Genomic DNA, 26,474 nt, shown 5'->3' on the forward strand with positions numbered 1-26,474 from the left:
TAGTATTTCCACTGCCTCATTTGTGCCTGCACTACTGTTCCTGCAGTAAAACAGATAAGGGAACTAAATCCATCTGAAACATTAGGTTGTTGGGATTTTTCCTGGGTTAGCTCTCAGCATCTTTGGTTCAGCTTTCCAACTCATGAATGACAGTGCTGGCAGAGCAAACACGGTGGGAATATGCCACCAATGACAAGGCAAGACAGCCTCTTTAGTAGTGACCTGCAGTTTGACCAGCTTAAAGTGACTGTGGAACTAATCCCTAAAAACTGCCATTTTCTTCACCTAGATGGAGGGCACTCAAGGCACACACCTGACAAATACATGAAAGGAACTGCATGCAACAACTTCACATATTTATGACCTTTATCAGCTAACATAGCAGCTTATGTTTTGTAAACAAATGCTTGAAGAACCTGGGCATTTCTACTCAACAAGCAAGAGTCAAGTTTTGCAAGGAGGAACTGAAATGGGTACCAAACCAATCCTGGCTGCAGCATTCCCTGTATTTTCTTCCCCAGTCAACTTCTTTCCTCCACCCTCCCCAGTAATGCTCTCAACTCAAGCTCTTCCCACTATTTCTCACAGAACTATCCCAGTGTTTCCTGCTCCTCCCACCCCAACTGAGCAGGACACAGGACACTCCCTTTGAGGTGTGCATGCCATGCCTGGCCAATCCCATGTTTTATCTGCAAAGCTACCAAGGCCAGGCAGGACCATTTTCAATCTATCGCCTTTTTCTGCAGTAGACACGTGAATTTATCCAGCTACCAATTTTCACAAAACCTGCAGGAATCTAATCTTTCAGCTCTCAACTCCTGTCAAATCTGTCTGAACTCTGCTAAATGATTCAGAAGTTATTAAGGGAGCAGAGATGGACAGAGAGCATGGGTATGATTTTCTAGGGAAACCAAGAAAAAAATATAATTTACATGAAACCAGACTAATTATGTTAGTAAAATACACGGCAAGACAGTCACACTGGAAAATTAAAGAGGAAAATGAAGTCAAAAGAGAAGAGACAATCAGATTAATGTCACCTGTGGAGATAATTTTTAGACTTTCCACCTCTACAGATCTGCTCATTTCCCCTCTGCTGATTAGCTCTGTACAAAAACAACTATTCCAGCTATACACATCCTTGCTACCTTCAGTTGGCTCTTAAGGACTACTGAATGACACCTTCCTGCTGCAAGAGAGCCATGAACAAACACAAGAAAGAGTCATGGCTACTGGGTGTTTTTTCTGTCAAGGAGGCACAATTTTTAAAAAATCAAAACAAACAAAATAATACAAAGAAATCTGAAGTTAATAAATGGGTAATATTCCCAAGAAAATCCACAACTTCTGCAGACAGAAACACCAAGTCTTCAAACAATTTAAAGCAAACATTGCCACAGTTTTCAAAAGGTAGGAAGGAAGGGATCTATCTGGTCTGAAAACTGTTCTTATTACATCACTTGTGCATACCCCTTACAGGGAAAAAAATTCCAAACTATTTCATAAGATCTTTTTACCCTGTTTCTAAGAAAGGTGATAATGCTTTCAAGGAAAATTCCTTAAGAAGGCTGAGCCATCTTGCATTATTGAGTTATAAAGAAGAGAACAAGAGAATATAAAGAAGTCACTGATCAGGTAAATTGTAGAACCCACTTAGCCTTCTGTCAGAGAAAAAAGACACTTGATTAATTCAATAGGCAGGTATTTAATAGTGATGAAAGAAAATTTCTTTGTCACTAGATATCACCAAGTTCAAAAGTTTGATGGGATCCCAAAAAAGAACAGGCAGTCAAGATTTATTAGAACTCCCACAAATTCACTAAATTGCATTTCAAATTACAAGAATTAAAAAGCCCATGGGGTTTAAAAGAACTGTTCATGAACGTGGAATCATCAGCTACACTGGTATTTCCTTCAGAATCAGGCATAAAAAAAATTATTTCTCAAATGTTTGCAACCTTATTTTAAGGCATATTGTTGAAGGCAGCATCAGATACAAGAGATCAAACTACTCCCATCCAGAATGCCAACTCCAACACTACCCAGAACAAAAATGACAGAGAAACAAAAAGAGACAGTTGTCCCAGCTCTGAATAAAGACATCCTCACATTCCAGAAAATATTTTTTTAACGGTGTTCATCAAGTAACAGTACTTGTCTCTATCTCAAGTGAGAATTAATCCAAGTCATACCTGGAAAGCAGGAGGACAAAACAAAGCAGTAGCAAACTTAGAGTAAGTAACAAAACAGCAGCTACTAGGAATTTCATGTTAGCATCTGGATGACTGTTGATTTGCCAATATCCAATTTCAGAATTCAAACTCAGAACCAGACCAAAAGGGAGAAAAGAGTTCAAATAATAATAACCATATGGCATCTGGTCTGCCATGTCCTTTAATAAGGCATTGCTGCAGTCACAGAAGCCTGAAGTACAGCAATCACTGACACCACTGTAACAAAGAGGTCAAAGAATAGACACTAAACAGATGAAAATCGGACAAAGACTGAGAATAAAATGGTTTCTGAGAAAGACTGTAAATGAAAGACCTTTTCTTTCTACAAATCTTTTAAAAAAGGACTCCAGACAAAACAAAAGCCTTTCAATGATAAAGCAGAAACAAAATGTTTCATTGGACAGAAAAAAAAAAAAATCGCAATTTAGGCAGCAAAAAAGCTAACCAAAAACCAATCAACAAAAAAAATCCAACACAAAAAGCTGCTAAAATAAAAATACTATTTATTTAGAAACTACATTTTGTGCAACAGTTCTTTAGATCCTTGCTTGGTCTCCCTACAATTCTTTCTATAGAGACTACTAATCACTTAAATTATTGGAAAAAGTTAGCAGTGTGTTTACTTCATATTTCATAAAATGACTTTTATATAAAACTTATGTTTTTAATAGTTTGCATGACACAAAGGATTTAAATTTTCTTTAGTTGCTCCAAATGCCATTTTCACAGCTATGCTATTTATCATATGGCATAAAAGACGTCTTCTCTATGAAGAAAACATAAAATCTGCAGTCTATCACTACAATATATTATCATTAAATGCTGCAAAAAAAAGATAAGAATGCAAAGCCAAATATTCCCTGCAGAGTTTATTTATACGTAACACTAAAGGAAGCAAGTGCAAGACAGTAAAACAGTATGTAACATGCCCCATCTACTGGCAAAATGGAGCAGTTGGATACAGTTTTATCATTTAGGATCCCAATGATTAAAGAGATGCTAATGCTTTCTGAGCTGACATGTATCTAAACAACTTAATCTAGCAAACACACCAAACTGCACACTGCTGGTAGTTTCCTTTTCCACACAGCTCCATATACAAAACGAGACTCTTCCCAGCAGTGCCCAGTGACAAGGGGCAATGGCCACAGACTGAAACACAAGACACTCAAAATTAAGAGAAAGAAATTTTTGTTTGTGGCCAAGCACTACAAGAGGCATGACATGGAGCCTTCATTCTTGGAGATGGTCAAACCACAATCGGACTAAGCCTTGAGCAACCAGCCCTGAAGGGAGCTAGACTAGAAGATCTCCAGAGGTTCCCTCCAACCACTGTAGCTTTGTGAATCTGTAATCATGAAACTGCTTCTATCAGAATTCTGACATATGTCCCATTCCAAGCTCCCACCAGAATACTTGCACTCTCCTCAAAATACAGTCAATAATGAAAATATTTTAAATTGTGGCAGAACTTCCCCAAATAGATTTTCAGCAACTCCTATAATGCGATACGTTTAAAACTCATCTATACAGTGAGACACAATCCACATAGCTGTATCTTCAACAAGGGAAATGGAAGCTGCAGATGAAATGTAACACAGGAATGTGTATCACCATGCCTTCAAACAGAAAAACTATTTGTCTGCCACATTTCCAACAGCTCATCTGGTCTAATCAAATTAGCAAAATACCTAAAACACATTAGAAGAATTAAATAAATCACAAAACAATAAGTAACTAAAAAATTAAGTAAAGTTTTATATAAAATATATAACCTCAAAAAACAAACCAACACACAATAATCCAACTCTTACTCTCTACTGTACCAGCTCTGAGCAGGGCCCTAAATTTGGCAAGGCTGCTGCACTGTCTGCAGTCCACTCTGTTTTTAGAGAAGATACTTGACAATAATTTCTTATAGAGTTCTCAGGTTTGTCATCTGAATTAGCCTTTTTGCAGCTATTTTCTAAAATACTGTAAAACAAAGCTCCTAAAAAACAGTGATAATTTATCAAGAAAATAATGCTGTGATTGGTGATTTTTTCCTTAGATTCCTCTAAGGGAAAAAATTAATTCAAGTTCAAACAGCAGAAAACATGCAATATATTCAGAATTATTAATTGAAAAGTACAGTCCTATCCTGTTTAATTAAAATATTTTAATTATTTTTTCTTGTTACTCTGTGCAATATATTACAGACTTAAAAAAAAAATTTCTTGACCATAACAAAAATTCCACTCTCCCTCTAAAATAACCCCTCTTGAGAAATCCCTTCTCTAAACTTACTTCTTTGAAGCATTTAAACAATCACAATCCATGGTTTCATTTGCTGCTATTTGAGCTCCCCACAATCGGCTCAGCTCTACTCTTACTCTTCTCTAGCCTATCCTCCAAGTATCCTTTTAAGCCCATTTCTCTTCCTAATTTCCAGTCTCTGCTAAACTGACCACATCAATCTTCAGGAGTGTCCATGTACTACTTAAATCCCTTCTGCAGATTTCTGATTGCTCATCAATTCCTGGTTCTCTCTCTTGATTACCAGATGCATCACATCCCTCCTGGACTAGTTACCTTTCCCAGACTCATCCTCAAAAGCCAGATTTTCATTTGATGATAGTCCCAAACACCACTAAGCCTCAAATTTTCTTGCCTTCCAAGTCAGATCATGAAAATACCAACAGTATCAGTGCCTTAACAGTAACTTTGTTGTTTGCACAGAGACACTGGCAATTTCCTACAGCTGATGGCTCAAGTTTTCAAACAACTGCTGCTGCCTCCACAACAGAGGGAAAGCAAGCAAGGTACTGGAGCTGCTTTGGATCTGAGTCACCAGCTGGGCTGCTCTCCCCCTTCCCAAGGGATGTCCAGCTTGGAGGGCTATAAACCCACCGTCTGCTGCTCAGCATGCACAGCCAGCAAAGGGCTCTGTGCATCAGCCAGAGGGAGAATCTCCATCCTGGACTTCACACGAAATTAAAAAAAATAAATTGGGAATCCCTTCCCTCCACTCTCTGTTTTTGCATGAGCTGCCAAATGAATAAAGAACAGCTTGGATCCACATCATCAATTTATTATATAACAATTTATTCTAGCCATAATTCTGTACGATTGACTTTAATTCCTTTAACGGAAGAAATTACAGCTTCGGGAAATAAAATCATACACCTCTAATTAATTAAACCATTTGACATCAACACTATCATTCATATATAAACAATGTTCATCTCTGGGCAGTTATCACTATGCCTAGAAAACAATTTCTCATCAAGGAAAAGCACCATGAAGGAGAGCATAAAGACCAAAATGAAAATTTGTCTGTTTCAATCTATCAGTTAGCCATCAATCAATTTGCCAGCAACAATTGATAATGCTACTAATAATATATTAATAATGGACTCCATATCTTCAGCAGGAAAGCCAGGCACAGCTATCAGTATATCCTTGAAACTCACTTTCTCTCATAGTCTTTATTTTCTTTATAATGAAAATATCTGTTATGTATTTACCTGTTCTAATCAACTTACCTCTTGAAAATAATTAGCAGTGCCTCTGATCACCCAATCACACCTCACAATCCTAGACATTTTGATCATTTAACTGGATTCATTCAGTAGGGTCCAGGAAGAGTATTTTAACATACTCCAGTAACGTTTACTATTGAAAACCATTGCCATAAAGGAAAACACAGTTAAATTTGAAATCTCTTTGCTAGCTTTCAGCGTGACATTGAATGTATTGAAGGTAGGAACTGAATGTAGTGCATGTGAGAGAGTATTAAGCAGTGTAGAGGTATTTACTCGCTAATCCACAGACAGTAAACAAATCTGAAAACTCATCAAACTACTAAAAGTGTTTTTCTCATTGGATCTGAGTTGTCTTACACTGAAAATAGTCTTTTACAATCAAAAATGAAAAATCCTCATATTGCATTAGAAAAACAGTTATTCTTTATCACAAAACCAGAAATCCTGCTTTTTTTACAACTTCTTGGGCAGAGATTTTATGTATTCATAAAAGGAGTATTTCTCAGTTCCATGTGTTTCATGAATAAAATTACTTCTGGAAATAATCAGTAAGCAGCAGTAGAGACACATTGCAAATGTCTGCCATTGAAAGGACATCCAATTTTGTGCAATTTTCACCCAATATACTTACAAGCACATTTGTTTGCAGAGTTGGGCCACACGGCCATGGTGGGTTTTTGTTTGCTCCGAAACGCCTCTTCAACTCTGGCTTCTGTTTTCCGTACAGTGGAACCATGAGGATTTACCTGTTCTGCTGGTACTGATAAGCCTGCATGCAAAAGACAACCATACCTATTTAAATAAACCAAGCTGCAGGAAACTACTGAATCAAAGAGAAAACTTGGAACTGCAATAGGAATATATCCATTAATGTTTAGCTGGACAGTCAAAAAGAAGATTTTAATCAAGAATATTTGGTTTCTACTGACAAAAACAATTTATTGGTTGTATGGTCTTAAACTGTCAGCTTTTATGGATTAGAAAAATGTCACACTTTCTCACACTTGGGTCCCCAAAGATTGATTCTTCTATCCATATTTCCTCTACAAGTAAATTCTTCCTGACCACTTCAATTTTTTCCTTATTTTAAACAGATGATTTAAAATAAGTGGCAATTCATAATGGCATTGTATGCCATATCAAAAAGAGTATCTGAGTAAGAGCCTTGTATTGTCACTGTGATCTATGTTATGTAAAATGGATCCATTTCACAGTCAATATGAGCTCTTAAATTAAGAAAATGCAATTCTGCTTTTAACAAAAAGTAAGGTTTGCTTTCTGTAATATAACTTCATCTCATAGCTTCTACTGCTTTACAGGTTTTTTAATTAAATTCTAAAAAGGCAAACTTTCATACTGGTTAAGCACATTTTAGAGACATAAATGAATATCTGAAGTTTCATATTTGTGATCTACAATTTCCTATCCATCCACTAAAATGGTCTTCAAAGTGTCATACCATGTCTTCAATAGGAATGGGAACTAAGTGATCAAGAGCTGACAAGAAGCTCCAAAACCAATGGATGCAGAAATTAAAATATTCACACAGAAACTCTCATCTCACAATTAATAATTACAGTGCAGGTTTCTAGGCACTATTATTAATATTTTAAACTGAACATCAAATGTATTTCATTACTCAAAACAACTATCACTTCTAACTTTTTATTTGCTGGTCTCCACAAGAAGTTGCAAATTTCAATAATCTAGGATTTATAGTTCTTAATTTACCAACTTAAAACTTGCTGTCCTCAGGTATAACATCTTTCAACAACAGTACCTCATTTCAGTAATACAGGAACAAGAAATTCTAGTTTGACTCCTACATACTGATTTTATTGTACAATTTATCTTTCTGTTCACTGCAGTATTTTTGAGACTGGTGACCAGTCACAGTACTAAGTAAAATCAGATCTGTAGGAAAAAAAAAAAAACACAAAAAAAACCAAACACAACAACACCACCAAACAAAAACCAAAACAACAGCAGCAGCAGCAGCAACAACAACAAAAACAAAAAGGGGGGGAACCAAAACAACACAAAACCCCAGAAAATTTGTGGGAAAAAAAAAGCAACATAAAAAATACCTTCCATTTTACAACTATGTAAGATTGCTAAATACCTTGCTAACCAAATTGCCAAGAAGATGGATATGGATATTTTTAGCCTTTTTCATCCCTTGCTCGAACTGCTCTGAAACGGGGTACGTGTCAAAGACTAGACTAGCAGATGCACTGTGATTGTCCTGATCTGCTCTCTTGCTGAGGATATTCTTAAGTGGAAAATGGGAATAATGGCAGAGCTGATCAGCACTCACATCCCTTCCATCCATTACAATGACCAGTACAAAGGCTACATTTCTGACATGTTATTATCCACGTGTTCTGCACCACCAGAGTCTTTGACACGACTCCTGATCCATGGACTGGACAATCCCTTGTGCTTGCCTTACAGCATGAGGCCTCCCCAGACCTCAAGAGCTTGATGTATTTTCCTCTGTTCATAAACAGATAATCCAACACAGCTTGTTCCGTGCATTCCAAGTGTTTTGGACTTGCTTTGGTTAGCATTCCTTGCTAACCCAGTCAGTGATTTTAGCCTTGCACATTCTACAGCTGCACCAACTGCAGAACTCAGCTGACACTGAAACCACCAAGTGTGGTCCAGAAGCATCTTCAAGTGCCACCTGCAGGTGCCACTTGTGACACTCTAACGGTTTCCAGGCCAGTGTATTTAATTCACTTTGAATCCTGCCCATTCCTCAGCTGTTTTCTCCCACAAACAACTGGCCTGCACCTGAAGGCCCACGAACCAGCATCTCACACCACTGGTACCTGCTTTTCCTGATTTAAGAAGTTCACTGCATGATACCATCAGCCTCAATTATGACTTAAGACACTGCCTTTTCTTTCAACAGAGTCTGTAGGTTTTGTCCCCAGAAATATCTATTACTGGGCCACTGCCACAAAAATAAGGGCAGCATTCCAGTTCTTGCAAACTTGCAAGAAAAGACTACAAGCCATAGAGTCATTCTCTGTAACAAAGAGTTCTTACAAACATTTATTTTAACCTCGGAAGCAATAACCTTTAACAGTCATGGGGACTTGGATAATTAACTGAGCACAGCTCACAGCATGACACTGCAGCCAGAATTGTGAATATTCTTATAGTTCTAATAGAAAAGTATAGAGGAGAAATGAAGGCATTATATTAGCTCTGTTTTACAACTACAGGGAATTACAATTGGTTCATTTATCCACAATTCAAGACACACATTTGAAACCTGCACAAAATTAGACAAAAACATGCATGACTGAATAGGAAAATAAAAAGAATTGTATCCATTTTAACCTGAAGAAGAGAAAGCCTATAGATACTTGCACAGTTCAAAGACATTTATTAATAAAGGGTCTTCAATCTACCTACAGAAGTATTTCAAGAATCAGCAGCTGAAAGGTAAGACCAGCCAATTCAACCTAGAAATCAAATAATGGAGCTTTATACCAAAGCAGGAGGCAAAGCAAGAAACAACTTGCCAAGGTAAAGCTGGAATTATTGAAATCCATAATCCCTAAATCAGCATGCAATTTTGTTCTAATGTTATAGTTCAGTGATTTTCAACCTTTTTCAACTTTGAAAACTTTAAAGATTTTCCATGGAGGTAGAGTCTTTTCATGTAAACAGAACTGTTTCCTCTCTGGGAATATGTTTGGACTTTTGATAACTTTCCCAGGTCACTTCAGAAACTGTACACAGGCTTGCACGTCTGTGGACTAAAAGTTGAAAACAACTGCATTAATTCAGTAGGGGGCCATATTTCCTAATTCTGGGCTGTTGGATTGTCAGTGTCATGCTTCCTTCAATGTGGATGTAAGGATTGTTTCTTAATCAAAAATAACAATATATTATCTCCAAAACTACACTTGCACACACACCAGGGTGAACTGAAAATCCAGTGCTTTAAATGCCATTCTCCCTTATCATAATTCTTAGTATACTGTATTACAGGCACTTTCAGAACACAACTCTGCTTCCACCACATCCACATCAGAAGTAAATACAGCAACCCTAGCATTTACCTGTTCACCAGGTCTATAATACTGTCTGTAAAAGCAGGCAATGCATCTTTCTTCTGGAAAGAACAATGATGTCTTATCAGACCAGCTCACATGATAGGAGAAAGTAGAAGACTTTCAAGCTCAATCACCCTTTAACCTGCACTGTCCAAATCTGACATGCATTCTGTATTTCATCTTAAATTTAAATTTTGTTATGGAGATCTGTAAATTCTATCCCATTTATCTACAGAAGCTTTTCTCATTGCCCTTGTCCATGGCCAGGTTGAGTTGTCTCAGAGCTTTATCTTTTCTAACCTGATCTCTGGCTGCTCAGTTTCTCTGTATTCCTCCCAAGTTACCTTTCTCTGTTTCCACTCTCTGCAGGCCCCCATTCTGTGTTTAAGTTTGTCGAGAATCAACTTGTTCATCCACACTGGTGTGTTTGCCTAACTTCCTCTTTGTTGGGAAATATCCCTCCTGAGTTTGGAGGAGATGATCCTTGAGTACTAACCAGCTTTCCTGGGCTCCTCTTCCCTCCAGGGCTTTATCCTGTGGGACTCTACCAAGCAGATCCATGAACAGGCTGAAGCCTGCTCTCCTGAAAAGCAAGGTATTGGAACTTTGCTGTGCACTCTCCTGGCTGCCCTAAGGATCTCAAACATCACCACTCCATGGTCACTGCAGCCCAGCTGCCCTTGAGCTTCCCATTCCCCACCAGCCCCTCCCTGTTGGTGAGAACAAGATCCAGCACAGCATCTCTCCTTTGGGGCTCCTGTGTAACTTGGAGAAGGAATTCATCCTCTACACATTCTAGAAACCTCCTGAATTGCTCCTGCCCTGCTATGCTCTCCCTTCAAAACAGACTGGGGTGGTTGAAGTCCCCCACAAGGTCCAGGGCTTGTGAACATGAGGCCATTCCTACTTGTCTATAGAGGGCCTCTAAATATGTTGTGTTAGGATAACTGAAGTTAAACATACCTCTTTTTCTTCTTGCTTCCTTGATTTCTTCACACATCTTATTAAATTCTGGATCCAGTTCAGCAGCAATGATAGCATGAGCAGTGTCCTTCAAGGTACATGCTCTATGTCTAATTATTTTATCTAGAAAACAGGACAGCACACTTTTTTATCACAATTCTAAAATTCCTTAGCAATTCAATGTTGGTTTGTATTGTATATTACAACACTCATACAAACAAAAGTAACTGGGAAAAATTACAGATATATAAAAATGCAGATGAATCAATACCACAGCAGACTCAAAAATCACAACTCAGCTATTGAAGAAGTACAGGAGTTTTCAGAAGTATAAATTGTTATTTTAATCCATGGTGGCATCTATAAACAAATGCAAACAGTCAATGATGAACACACCTAAACCAACTTGCCATCAGGTGTAGCCAGTTTCCACAGGCAGATATACACATTATAATGGAGAGCAAAGAGTCTCAAAGCAACAAGAGACTTGTCCAGGAATTCATTCACCCACTGGGCCCTACAAACATTCACAGTTAAACTGCCTGCAAAATCACACTGGACATCATCTGCATCTGTAAGGCAGACCTGCCTCACTTACGTTCCTTCCCTGCTGTTTTTTTCTTCAACCTGAAATAATTGCTTAATTATTATTTAACAACTGATCAAAACTGTGCTAAAACACATTATTTTATCCTTACATTGAATAGCTGTTTCTCATTTTAATCCATTAGAAAAAACTGGCAAGAAACAAGCCTCAAGTATGCTACATTTTCAGGCCTATTTGCAGAACAGGACAAATTGCCCATGCTGGAAACCTAAACGCAACTCTTGAAAAAACAGAACAGTTCCCTTACCTTTGCAACACACAAAGGAAATTACTCCACTGTTGAAATTTGAAAAGTAATCATAACTTAATAAGTAAGCCCATATGTGGAGAAAATTGACATCTAGACATTGCTTTTCAATGAACCTACAACACTCATTGCTTGACTTCAGTACAAACATATTTAATTTGTCAATCCATCCACATTTAATTACTTTTTCCAGCTGATGGAGGTACTTCAACAGTAACCATCAACATTAATGTCTAAAACATACTATACAACTAGCAGATTTAATGTTTTAATAATCTTTAAAGACAACAATTAAGAATATCACCAAATATTTATTTTGCAGTATTTGTAATTCTAGGAACAGCAAATTTTACATCTGGAAAAACTGCTAAGTGAAAGAGACAATCCAGTAGCCAGCTCAGAAGAGCCCAACACGTTCTCTAGGCAAAACTACTGCCCACTAAATCTACTGCAAGTTGGAAGTTTCTCCCCACGTATTTCCAAAGCAATACATTTTATGATCACCAAAAAAGACACACTGCACTTGTTCCAGATGTAATTTTGAGATATTAAACTTCAAAGTTTTGGTCAGATAATAAAGTTTAAGAAGCCCTCATAAAAGAGGAAGGGAGGGGAGGGGAGAGACAAAACAAGAGGAATCAAATTGGGGTATTTGACTGAACCACTACTTTCCTCTAACCCTGTACTGGGCAAGACTTCCCCCCAGACAGTGCTCCAAAGCAGCAAACACTCATGTCCAACATACAGTGGTTATGTTTCCTTCAAGCATATTTCCCAGTCAAACAATGGAGGGAGAAAACTGCAACTTGTCTGAAATTTTATAGCAAAGTGCCAGGAAGAAAAAAACAAAGCAGCCAGTTTTTGAAATCCACACTGCAGGTAAACTCAGCTAGTCTGATCCTCCCATTGCTTTTCCAACTTAACAACAGGACAGAAGCAAAGTACAGTATGAGTATTTTACAAATTCAAGCATGAAGCAGAGGCAAGCACATATGCCCAGCTTTAACGAATGTGAACATTTATAGGTTAATATTCAGTTAATGAATGCACCTGTATGCATGGAATGCTTCCTCTGAACAGCCATAATGTGCTGTTTCATGTATGTTCACACAACAGCCCAAGAAATCCTGCATGTCAGAAAAGCAATACATGCTCTGTTGTTCACAGCAGAGGACAGAACTATTTTTCATTACCTCCTATCCAATACTGAGCCTAGAAAGAGCCAAATCAATTTCTCCCAGCTCAGTTCTGACTGCAAGGAAAATCAAAATATCCCTAAACAGGTGCTCTTCAGATACACTCAGAATGCCAAGTGCCCATCAAGGGCTTTCATTAGTTCACATCAACTACACATTACATGTCCTCAAAAGTGTGTTATTAGGAACAAATAATAAATTATTTCTTTTAGTTGAAAGAAAATAATGCATCATAAACTGAAGAAAAAGTTAATCTTTTACAAATATGAACCAACACTGGGTTCAAAAGGCAATGTGAAACAAGTCTGACAAGACTATGCTGTATCTAGCTCACATATGAGACACTTGTAAATGCCTCAGAAAATCAAAATTTTGAGAAAAAAATACAGAAAAATCAGGTTTTAACCTAGTAAAACAATTTCACAAGATTTCATGAAAAAATTTTTAACACAGTGGACTACATTTGTAGATGGACCCTGATCTCCAAGCATCACATATATTAAATACAACTCTACATTAAAAGGGTGCTTTGTTGTTGTTTTATTGATGACTTTTGAAACTGCCAGCCGAAAGGCTTCTTTTGGCACTGTGCACTGTAAAGCAGCCTTAGCAAAGAGCACACAAGATGTTCTTTCCTTAGTTTGGAGCGTGAACAGCTTTTACATGCACTTTAGTCTACAAATTCCTTTTTAATTGAAAGTATCCCATCACACTTCGTCAAGACAATACTCTCTAATCTCTCCTAATCAGCTGCAACTGACTTCCTTGCCTGGTGATTTATCCTGTTTTATTTCTATCCCCAAATACATAGATTTTAATTTCTGTGTATGAACTCCATGGTCTAAGCTAACATGGAAAAACAGCAGGCCAATGCCAGATTGTGTGCAGGATTCTCTACAGAGCTCTCCCAATTACAGTGGGGTTTTGTTGAATATACAAAGTCTACTCACTGAAAAGGAGCTATCAAATTTGAAAAGGAACTACAAAACATTTATTAGAATGCTGTAGTTTTCCTGCTCTTCATGTGCCCCAGTGCACCACATGCCTCAGAATACTAAAAGCACAGACCCTTTGGACTTGCTTATCCTAATTATCACAAAGCATGCAGCTTATCTAAATGACTGAATAGCAACAAAATACAGCATTGAATACCAGGCTTTCAGGTCTAGGTAGGCCAAAGAGAAGTAGGGTCTTACCTCCAGGATCTTTGTCTGGATTGTACTCCAATGCATTGCTGCAGATCAGGTCAATGTCTGTTAGAAAATCCTTGGCTGTTAAGTAGTTGTGTTTATCAATTTTGGTTATTACTGTTGATAGGTCCATTGGCTCTTTGATAACCTCAAGGTAATCTGAAACCTATAAACAAAGAGCACACAAAAATGACACAGGACCATATGAATTCTTACTGAACACTGACAATCACATCTTTATACTTGGGCTCATTCCACATGCTTAGCTCTAAGACATTAACTAAACATTTTGAATGCTAAGCAAATTTATGTTAAAAATTGAAGTTTTATCAGGCTAAAAACATAGGACTTCCAAAGCTGCTTCTCTTCAGGAGCCCACCAATTTATCTTTCAAAATTAATTAAACAGTATTTTTGAGGCAATACACATTAATGTAAATGTATTTTTCATTTTAGACTGATTTAGTTAGAGATTTTTATGGTGCTGTAACACTGTCATGTACTAAAAGGCAAAAACCATAAGCCTAACTTGAAGCCCCAAGAAAAAGCAGAGAAGCTCTTTTTTATTCACTTTGTAGGTAAAGTTCTCATTCAACTAAACAGACAAATTATCAGTTTTTAAATGCCTTCTTTTAAATTGTTTGTTCAATCACTTGTTAAACAAAGAAAAGTTTGGTTTTATTGACTGCAGATGTTAGATTGGCTGTACAGAAGGACAATCTAAAGAAAAAGCCTTGTGCCACAGTTTACTATGAACTTAGATAGTAACTGGAGATTCAGCAACCACCAGGGCACATTAAAAAGTGTTTAACATAATTAATGATACCAAAAGGGTCTCAGGCTTAATAGTCAAATGAATCAGCACAGCTGCTGCAACAAAGTTCACCGAAAAGTCCATGAATTTGTTATTTACTTCAAGGAAAAAAAATATACTTTAATGTTTCAGTGTGATTTAGATTAGAATTAATTAAAAGCACTGGCAGCCTCTAAAACAGCATTGCATTTTGTTCCTTTTGAAATCACCCATATATGATGGTCACTGCCAAAGCACTTAAGAGTTAAACACATATTCTGATCAAGCCATAATGGCTCTATAAGATTTTTTTTTTAATATATTGCTTGCAGACACATATTACAACATAAACTAACATTAATGCATTACTTCAGTGGACAGCAATGTGTCACCTAACTCCTTAAATACAGACACTGAAATTTATTTTGACTAATTAAAATGGTAAAATTTCTTTTTGTCTCCCTTTATGGAGACATGATGGTATCTGGTTCAGGGATTGGAAAGCCAAGCCACGGGTTTCCTTTTCTTGTTAGCACACAGCATGAGAAAACCTTCACTGGAAGTTGTAAACAGAGCTGCTGATTTAGTCAGGAAAAGCCTTGACTTATCACACAGCAGCATTCTCTGCAATGCAAGCAGGAGTGGAACAAACCTAACACATTTTCTAAGGAAGTCAAGCAGACAGGCTGTTGTAGAAAAGGCTAGTCCTGTGCTTAAATGCAGCAGGTGGGACAAAAAGGATTACATTTGATTTCTGGTGCTGTGATATGTAAGCAGGGTTCTGGCAAATCTTCAAATAACAAATTCACATTTTGATTCTCTCTATCTAAAACACGGACAGTTACTTGTTCTTTCTCTATGTGCCCTCATTCATGTAAGTTTAGACCACAAATTCTTGACAGAAAGGAACTACCTTCACGACAAGTATTAAGAGTTTCCTACAATAATGGACCTCCCAAACAGTTTCACAAGAAAAATCAAACCAAGTTACTGCTCAGACCATGCTCACACTGTAGGTTGCCACATTAAACAGCTCACCAGGCTTTCAAAAACAGTCAGCTATGGAACACTATGGAAAGTTCAGATTAAGAGAGGACTGCATCAGCCCATAAAAGATGCCTGTTCCATCCTGCAAGGAATTACCCTCCAAATCTGCTTTTTACAGAACTGCACTTCTGATGTCCCATATTCATATTTTAGTATCTTCCAAAAGAGATGCTTCTCTCTTCAGAAGCAATTAGGGGTTTGGTTTGGGGTTTTTTTGGGCTTTTTTTTCAGTTAGCAAGCCTGCAAAGCTTGCAGGGGGCCAGCATCTGATCTCAAAGTCAGACCAAACACAACCCCATTCATACAGCAACACCTGAAAATAGATTTGCAGATCGAACTGTCTCATCAGTTAGATGTGTACAGTCCATAATCGACCAGTTAATGCCTTATAATGTGCTACCATCTCTGATTAATGGCATCCACGAGCATTACTGCTGAAATTATGCAACAATACTATTAATGCTGAATGCATTACAGAACACAGATCACTTTCCCAATATTATCATGTTTATGATTACAGTGCTATAAACACTTCTATTAGAGAATTATATTTATGGTTTCAAGTATTTCAGGAGCACTGGCAGGGATAGGACAGTTGGCATTTGAAAATGCTGATTTTAGTTCTAAAATGTGCAGGAATGCACAAGGTTTTTCCAAGGGTCATTAGAACATGCTTCAAATCCTTGCAACAGGGACGTTGAGGCTGTGACTGTATCACCAGCTAAAAATCACCATTTTAGATTGGAAAGATCACACATCAAACATCTATTTTTCTAATTAACCTAACCATTTCCTTTTTTCAATTTGCATTCTTTTTCTACTATTTTCAACTTCATTGTTTGCACATTACTGAAACAAGACCTCTTCAATATCCACCGGTTTGCTGAAGATGTTAAAGCGTTTGTCGGTGGCCAGCCTCTTGGTGACATCCCTGAGAAACAGGCGCAGCTCCCGCAGCGTGTTCTCCTCCTGGTCCTCCATCCGCTGCTTCTCCGCTTCCGACAGCTCCCGGGCAGGACAGGGCAGGGCAAGAGGAAGAACTTCCAGGGCACGAAGAGCTAGGGAAAAAACAAGAAGTCAGACAATGGAAACATCAACAACACGGGGGCTATTGGGATTATGCCGCTCCAGATTTCTTTATATGTATTTAATATGCATCATGGATCTAGCTGTCACTGCATTCTTGACCCCACAGCTCTTCATCTTCCACAACTGTTAACTGTGAAATTTGCTCTGGGAACTGATTAATGCTGCCACATAGAAATTACACTACCTGTTAACTACACACACCTTTTGAAAAAGGAAAATAACACAAAATAAAACATTAGGATCACTTTATAATTGGTTTTACTGTAACTTAGTTTACCAGCCTGTTTCCTTCTTGGTGGGGGCATTGCTGCCTCATCAAGAATTAAGCCTTTGAAAAATCGCAATCTGTCTTCTTCACTTGGTCTTTGAATATAAAAAACCTCTTCATACTGGATTCTGAAAATACATTTCACCTAAAACAAAAAAAAAAAAAGCCATAAGAAAGTTGAGCTCCCACTGAAAAAGACAGGAACAGTGACCATATTGCAACACTAGTCCCAGACTTTTCAAAATCAGTCACAGGACAGAAGATAGTAAACTCTGCCTGAAGCTGTGTTCACAGCAAAGGGAAAATAGATACTTGTAATTCTCACTGAATTTTCTATGGAAACTAAACTTGCAGAATCCTATGATCCTAACAATGGCCACCCCTGCAGTAAAACGGGAGTAAAAGGGCAGGAGGGAAAAAAAAAAAAAAAAAATCAAAGAAATGTTGAGAAGAAAAACCAGGAACCCACCCCATCCTGAGCCTCAGAATAAAGCTCAAGGTCAGGCCTTTAGACTAAATCTGCATTTAATTATAATGGAGTCATTTGTCAAAAAGAACAACTGACAAAATAAACAAATTTGTCTTCTCAGCATAGTAACATGGAGCTTATGAAAATCAGTAATATGGACATACATCCCTCATTAAGGAAAATTACAAACATTCAATTATTGTTACATTTTCTGTTTGACATATTTTAAATTAAGTTAGAAAACCACTACAAAACAAAATTATTTTACATGATTAAAACATTCAGAAGAGCACAGAACTCCCTAACAATCCCTCCTTCCACAATAAACTTACCTCTTCAGGCAAATCACTAAACATGGACTCAGAGGTAGACAGTAGAAATATAGGTGAGAAAGATGGTATATCTTGCAGCAAAGTTAGGAAAGTAGCTCTCACAGTTTCACTGACAGCATCCCACCAATCACCAATATGAGGCATGTAAACTATACTTGGTACTGTTCTTCGAGCTTCACGAAAGATCTAATTAAAAGAAACAGTGGTATTTAAACTAAGGAACTAATTGTTACCATCAGTTGTGAGTTACAAAGTTCTCGTACATTAGAAAATGACTCATGTTTGTGGTATTTTACAGACAAATGTTGCAGCAGAATAGAATTATCTAAAGACTTTCTAAACAAGTGTCTGTGACTCTTAGCTACAGCATTCAATTATTTTATGTCAATGTGCCAAGGAGACTACAGAGCAGCTACTTTGTTTTTAAAATACGTGTGTTTTAAAAACTTGCTATGAACAATCAAGATGAAAATTAACTGTTTTGCAATCCATGCAATATTCACCACAAGCCATTCTGGAATGTAAAACATTTAAAACTAAGCAAATGAATCTAGAACCACAGCACGCCAATCCATACACAAGTGAATAAAATGAACACCAGGCACTGAATACCTAGATTAAACCTACTTAGCATTAGGTATGTAATGAGGGGGCAGGTTAAAAATGTAATTACATTCTCTAGTCACTGGAGAGATCTCCATCTCTAGAGACCTCTTTATTTTAAACAGGCAAATAGACAGAGCCTATGAAAACCTGGATTTTACGTTACATTCCAGCTGGCTGCCTTTATATTGATGCAACCAGGATGACATAATTGATTCATTACAAAGGAATCTGAAATGTCACCTGTGCACATGACTCTTCAGGCGTTTTGGCACTGACTGAATAAAGAGCTGGCAGGTCAAGCCTGTGAACAGAGAATTTTTCCAGGGTGTGCAATAGTGCTGGAGCAAGGTGCGAAGTCTGACCCGAACCTCTTTCCCCAGAGAGCAGTAATCTTGGTCTGTACGAGGTTGGCTGGTGATAAGCTGACCTGCAACAGAACAGTGACAAAAGTCAATTAATATGCCAATGTTATCAATGGATAGATATATAAGAGATATTTTTGAATCCATGAGACTTTCAGTAATGGGTAATAGCTTCCTACAACAGTCTAAAAAGATTCAACTAACTCGACTGTCCCTCAACATTATCTCAGGTGCCAATAATTCAAGATTTGTCTTATCTTTGGCTTCACAACCATTTAATTCTAACTCATCTGTGTGAAGCTATGCATATATTAAAGTCATGACAATTTTCATTATAACCAGTTTATTTAAAACTAATTCCTTGATCATATAAAAAGACTTATTGGACATCCACTAAAGACTGCAATTTAATCATGTCTAGTTCAGTCCTAACTACTAACGTTATCTCTTCAGTAGCCTCAGGAATCCCAGGTCAATCCTTTCATCCCCTAATAGCTGCCCAAGATTTCCAAGAATCACTGAACATTTCAATAGTTTACTTATTAAAGAAACAGGACCTGAAGTAGGGTTGAATAAAATCACTGTGCATCATGTATTTTAGCATATTTGTACACTTCTATTCAGCAGACTTCTGGACAGAAGGAAGACTTTAAAGAAAAACTGCACAGGTAAATTTATCTTTTGGTTTTTTGTTGTTGAGAAGAAACTCTAAGCAGTCCATGCAAGGGCGTTTGGTTCCTTGTGTTTGTTACTTTCTTTTGGGTGGTTTTACCCAGTTTTATGGACAAATGAGACACAAAGGAAAAAGCATTAAGCTTTTCCATTAAAAATATTTTCCATTTATATAAAACTGAATATGAAACAATAAAGCTTTAAATTAATTTGCATTTTCTCTCATTAGGGCATTTTTATCTGCCCATCAGTGAACTTGGGCAGCGGAACAAGACTTGCTGGTATTACTTCATGGTAATTTAACTTCATGTTAAACATTTTGGGACAGCAATGAACACTGCTGACCTTTGGCAGTGGTGATTACACACTCAGATAACAATCAAAATGCTGAGAAAACAGACTAGGGGAGGTTTACATACCTTGCAAAAATAAACAGTGTTGAGGTTCTTTTATTTAGACACACATCCACACAAATATGTATTGTTGCTTTTGGAAGGTTTTTTTTCCCCCTTCGTAACCTCACAACAAGAGCTCAAATTTGGCATTAGCAAACTTAACTATGTCCCTCCAACTGTCTGAAATTAAATCCTTATTTTTAAGCTTAGATATCCATAAATTCTGTTCTGGCATTATCATCTAGCACAAAAATTTTAGCAGTTTTCCACAAGATGGCTCTACTAAACAGTAACACTAATGAGCAGTTTTTCTAACTTCATTTTCTTTTTTCAGCAAACTCTCTGCAGAAACCATCACACAAAGTATTCTGAAACTATTCTTAATACAAAACAAAGAAATATTAATTACAGTTAATTACGGTAGCCAGTCCAATTTATACAGGAAACACTTTTCCAAATATCATATGTATTTTCTAAATTCCTGTTTTCCTGAAACTTACCATGAAAAACAATGAAAAAAGCACATTAGAAATGCTGAATCCATTCATTATAAAGAATACTTCCAAACAGCTGCATACACCAATGCTCAACTACACTTTGGACCAAAGCACACAACCCTCAAAAATATTCCTACATTCATCTCTTCTCAGTTCTTGATCTTTCAAATTAAAGTAGTTTGTTAAAATTAAGAATTCCTGTTAACTTCTAATCTACATTTGCCTATTGAAAAACATTTCTGATTCCTGTGTGTAAGATGTGGCCTTTCCCAAGCACACCTCCACATCTAAAACTCTTGTCTGTGCACTTATGTTTCCATTACAGAACACTACTGCCACCGCAAAGCAAAAGAACAACTTTCTTAGCTTTCCTAATGTAAGAATCTCCTGGTTTTATCTATGTAGTTAATATGCATTTAGAGAAACACTCACATTGTAAAATGAAGGTAGGGTTTATGTATAGCAGCTGATGACTGTTTCTTTGGTGATCCTGAGTGACAGCTCGTCTCAAAAATTGATGAAGCATTCTCATCTTCACTATCATCTAATATTAGACTGGGTACATCTGTTCCAAGAGATGTATTAATTAGAACTTTATCACTTCTAAGTACATGCACAACAAACAAGACAAGATATTACAATTTTCTTTGTGTCAATTATAATAAATCTCCAAATGTAGAAGAAATTAGTTAAAACTGTCTAAGTATCAGACTTCAGAATAATAAATACTTATTACTTCAAAAACCAAAACACATTAAATACTGTAGAAGTCTAATCATAATAACAATTTATTTTTTAAACCATCACGCTAAGCAACTTCTCAAATACAAAAAAGTTAAAGTTGTTACGAAACACTTCCTTTGGGTTTATTTCACAGCAAGAGCTTTCAAGGATGAAGCTATAAAATTTGTAATCCCTCAGACTACACAGAATTTTGTAATTATTTCCTTGTTCCAAGTGTCCAAATTCTCACAGGTACACTTCTTCCAAAATTATTCTCAGCATGACTACCTAGACAATGTATGTTGATGAAGAATTGTTTTCCACCGCCTGATAATCTGCTGAAGAATAGCAAATCACTTTTAATCAAAATCAGTTCAATGCATTCCTTATTCATATACTATACCTTTACCTATTTTAATTCCTTTGGTAATACAGTAGCATAATGAACTGAAGTACTTAATATATAGACCTTGAAAGAAAAAAGCTGAAAGACTGATTGTATTCACAAGACACACTGCAGGGACAAACAACTGCAAAAAATAATAACATGGCACTAAACCAAAACAACCAGGTAACAGCTGGAAATCAGGTAAATTAGCTCCCAGAGCTGCAATGGGATTCAGAGTTACCTGGTGTGATTTGATACTGGGAAGGAACTGCTGCAAGATCTTTATTTGCCCCAGGAAAGGAGTTGAGTTTCTCTTGCCCCATGCAAGGCCACTCGTTCTCATTTCCATAGGGAGAGAAGTCTGCAGTGATGGAATGAAAATGGTCACAGCCACTCAGCTGTACAGCAGGAGCACTGCAGAGGCCAGGTCTGCTGAGCAATAAAATGCTCTGCAATGATGGGCAGCATTCCTGAGAGCAGCCCAGAGCCACTGCAGCACGCTGCTGCTCAGGACAACCACCAGACATCCCAACAGCAGCTCAAGGTGGCCATAGCCACTGAGGAAAAGGGACTGCTGTGAAATGAAAGTGGGAAATACAGAGAGATCCAACTGTTGTCCTCAAATACATAATCCACTGCATGATTTGTCAGATTTACATGAGGCAACGGCACAGGTAGGTTCTGTTACACTGATCAGGTGATCACAAGGGGACAAAGGAAGCACCTTCAAAGCAGTGTTAAGTGTTGGATAGAGGTACCATCTAAGCCACAGGAAAAATTGTTCCAGGGTTCCATGAAAAATTGTTAAGAAACAACAAAGGTTCCCTTAGCTGGCTGTGTGATGTAAGAAACTGGATTCAGATTAGGCTGGGATAGTAGGAATAGTAGGAATGATATTCTGCTGGCATGGGATGAGGATGTGTCATGTCCCTTTGTCAAGTTATGATGCACTCACACACCTGACAATCATTCCTCAGGGAGCATGAAGATGAAAAAGGCTTGCAGACCCCCAGGAGTGGCCAAAAGCCACTCCAAAGCAAGAAAACACAGCACAGAAGCTGCTGGGTGTTTAGCTAAAGCTAAGGATGGAGACCTCCAAATCAACTCAACATAGACCTTCTACCTCCGGGCTCACTGCAGTCCCTGTAACAGACAGGATTTCCAGTATCCCAAATGTAGGCATAGGTAAGTCTTCACACACTGGACACAGCTTTCTCCTCCAAAAATACACTATTATTTTAAAAGGCAGCCCATCTTTTAATCCCAAGCATCAAATCTCTGTGACATCCTCTGCTTGAGCATCTGACTCACTGAACTACACAAGAAAGAATAATCTTTGGTGAAGGGCAGAAAACCAGATGTGCAGATTGTAAGCACACCTGTACACATGTGCTATATATTTGGTTTTGAATTCAAGAAAAGTTGAAGCCCTATTGTATAATCTACATTTACGTATCATCATTGTACCTGAAAGTGGATTTTTCTGGTTTTAACAAAGATTAAGGCTGTTATTCAATATTTTCTTGGATTTAAGGGGGTAAGGAAAAAACCTAAGGAAATGTTAAATGAAACCTTAGTTCATGCATCTTCAAAATCAATTATCTACAAACATTTAAAATGTTTGTACCCAGAGCATACCCAGAGCAGCAAATTATCTAGTGAAACTACTATTTAAATCAACTAAAGCTTCCAAACTGAATTTGTTAGCAGTAATGAGCAATAATAAATAGGAATGTAAAAAATGTAACCAAAGAAAATATTCTGAACTTAAACGAATTCTTCAACTATAATGACAATTTCTAAATTGGCTGCTACCAATAGGTTAACAGACTAAGCATCTTAAATATCTTTGGTTACACTCAAGGCAGCCCAATAGGATCTAACTGCAGCTGCAAACCAGCTCATTTCCCCCTACCCACCAGCACAAGCTCCCAGGGCCCATCTCTGGCCAACTCCAACACTTGTTAAAACCTCCAGCTACCCCACAGTCAGCAGAAGACACATAAATACATCATTTTTGGATGAGTTTTCTGGCTAAACAAGTTTAACAAAGGACCTGATGTACTCAAGAAAGTGGAAAGGATAGAGCAAAAATGCACAGCTGGGCTGGAGGACTGCAGCAGCCAGCACAAGGATCAGCTTAAGCTGCCTGGGCTGCAGGCTGAAAGCATGCTCTGGAACAGGAATGAGAAGAAAGTCATGGCTGTCACAGATTTGCTTTACAACTGGGCTGTTCTCAAGTTAATCACACACAGCCCCAAGTACTGTTTGCAGAGCTGGGGGGTGAGAGTGATCCCAGATAAGAACAGTAGACTGCGTTAGAATAAACAGATATCAAACCCAAGGTACCTTGTTCAACATTTAACTTCCAAGAAATGACCAGGGTAACTATTAAAGTACGTCTGAGAAGAACTGGGTAAAAAACCCCAGAAGTTATCGAGTCATTGCCAGTCTAAAAAGTCAATCACATTCCTTCTGATTCCCTGATTCCTTGGTGCACTCACACTGCTCCCACTGCAGCAGGGTTCTGGCATTCACTGACCCCCTAGTGAGTTGATTTGACTCACTAATTTGGCAAAAAAAGCTAACTTGACAAAACAGCAAATAGTTCACTTGCTAACAACAGAATCAGCTCAGAGGATCAGGAGGACACCAGGCCAGTTCATGGAGAGGGAAGCCTCAGGACTTTCTTCTAAATCAGAACATGATAATTACATAGACTCAGGTATCTCAGCTAAACACCTGCTGAGCTGTGAGACCCCCAAAGCTTCTATCAGCATGCAAAGGACTGGGGACAGCTAACCAATGTTCAGGACAGAAGCACCAGTTTCAGGTCCTGATACACTGAGCAACATTATCTCACTGGTTTGGTTTGTTTTTGTTCTGACCTTTAATTATGCCCCATCATTTCTTGTATTTAAATTGCAAATTACTGGTGAGTTCTTTTTTTGGATGGTCCTCGCACCCATGGGACCTTGCTCTATATAGGTCAGGTCATTAGATTCTACAACAACTTGCAATCAGCAATTATGCAACATCCAAGCAAATTGTATTTATACCCTAACAACACTGATGCAAATTCACATCAGATTTAAGGCTACATGGAGAAGAAAGCCAGCTGAAATTCTTGCAAACTGAAAAACTGAAACAGCACTTTCAAAAAAACCCAAACCACTTACCTTCACTTTTGTCACCCTGGCTGAATTCAGCATGAGGGAACACTTTGTGTAGGACCTCGAGGAGCTTGGTGAAGGTCCTTTCCAAGAGTGGCCTGATGACAGGGGACAGCGCGTGGCCCGAGGAGGTCACAGCCCGTTGGGAAGCAGGCACAATGTTCTGCATTGCATGGTAGAAATCCTGGGCGCTGAGAACTACTGAGGAAACGTCCAGCTGGAGCTTCTGACTGCTCATGTAAATCTGGGGATAGCGGCGTCTCAGGGCAATCAAGGCAGCCTCAGTGCAAAGTGCTTTTATGTCAGCTCCACAGTACCCTAGTACACACAAAAACACAAACACCTCCCATGAAACAGCACTGCTGTGCCACACGTGTCTCAAACATGCATCCAGCTAAAAACAAACCAGTGATAATTGTCAAGGTCCGCAAAGCATCTGCCAAAAGGTATCAGGTCATAATCTGGTGACAGTGTTGTTTACCAAGAAATTAGACAGGTTTATTAAGATATACTAAGAAATTAATTCCACATGGAGGTTAAAATTACCTCAGTTTTCACTGTATCATATGATACATAGTGTGTTTTCAGTCCTGGGTTACAAGTCTGTTACTACTCTTTCTTTTCCCTTAATATTGTCTAAAGTATGTGTGCAATTTTAACAGGCTAGTCCCTCTCCTCCTTTTTTCTTTTAATACCTCTACATGAACATATTCTTTAATAGCAAAGTAATTTTGTTACACTGAACATCACCAACTTTAAACTTATACAGTCTGAGAAAATGAGCAGTATAAAGAAAAATGTTTCATGAGAAAAATATGGAAGAGATGAAATCTCTTGTTAACAAAAGCATACTCTGGATTCTCGGAAAAATGTAAACTTCTACTATCAAGGAAAATGTTTCAGACTTTTTAAGAGTTTCATAACTTTATTAATATAACCAAAAATAGAAATTAAAATGCATTAAAATTTTAATTTAGCCCATCTTCCTAAGTATCTACAGGTGGCTACCTATAATTGCTTAATCATCATTACTGAAAAACATAGATCTGATAATTATGAGATACAGAGAGACTTAATACCTCTGAGCCTTTTGCAGTACTAATGGTTTGGGGGTTTTCCCCAGGGCTAGAAATTAGATTTCAAGTTTTTCCATCTCTCTCGGCAAGAGATGTTAATATGCCTCTACATTTTGAGGCACCATAGTTCCATCTTTCAAAAACTGTAAAACAATATTCCAGTGAGAAAAGTCATTTAGAGAATTAGAGTCGCTATAGGAAAATGTGTTGCACTAAGGTACTGCCATATAAAAGTTCATGGGTTTGTAATGAAGTGTTTATAGAAGGTAATTAATCAATTCTTTAGTTAAAACTACTCCCCCTCCCCACCAAGTCTTACACCATCTGAGTTTTTTTACTCTATTTTTGTACTAGAACAGAGGGCAGGTTTAGATTGGATGATAGGAAAAAATTTTTTTCCTGTAAGGCACTTGAACTGGTTGTCCAGAGAGGCTGTGGGTGTCCCATTCCTGGAAGTGTTCAAGGCCAGGTTGAATGGGGCTCAGAGCAGCCTGGTACACTGGGGGGGAACTGGATGAACTTTAAGGTCCCTTCCAATACAAAATATTCTA

General features: G+C 37.8%; 1 protein-coding gene across 2 annotated transcripts in view; it reads right to left on the minus strand.

Moving 5' to 3' along the window:
- Positions 1–26,474, minus strand: part of ATAD2B (ATPase family AAA domain containing 2B) — a 75,255-nt gene that overhangs the window by 12,354 nt on the left and 36,427 nt on the right. Inside the window, exons 16-24 of one of the 2 annotated variants that reach the window (XM_085056974.1) lie at positions 24,854–25,165; positions 20,996–21,128; positions 18,878–19,064; positions 18,032–18,217; positions 17,240–17,375; positions 16,750–16,931; positions 14,041–14,200; positions 10,795–10,917; positions 6,390–6,527 (exon numbers count right to left, since the gene is read on the minus strand). In XM_085056974.1, coding sequence (XP_084913100.1) covers positions 6,390–6,527; positions 10,795–10,917; positions 14,041–14,200; positions 16,750–16,931; positions 17,240–17,375; positions 18,032–18,217; positions 18,878–19,064; positions 20,996–21,128; positions 24,854–25,165 — 1,557 coding nt within the window. Of the gene's footprint in view, positions 1–6,389; positions 6,528–10,794; positions 10,918–14,040; positions 14,201–16,734; positions 16,932–17,239; positions 17,376–18,031; positions 18,218–18,877; positions 19,065–20,995; positions 21,129–24,853; positions 25,166–26,474 lie in introns of both variants that reach the window. The other variant, XM_085056973.1, reaches the window with a different exon arrangement.

Source organism: Lichenostomus cassidix, chromosome 3 (assembly GCF_008360975.1).
Source record: "Lichenostomus cassidix isolate B80296 chromosome 3, HeHo_3.0, whole genome shotgun sequence".
Classification (NCBI taxonomy): domain Eukaryota; kingdom Metazoa; phylum Chordata; class Aves; order Passeriformes; family Meliphagidae; genus Lichenostomus; species Lichenostomus cassidix.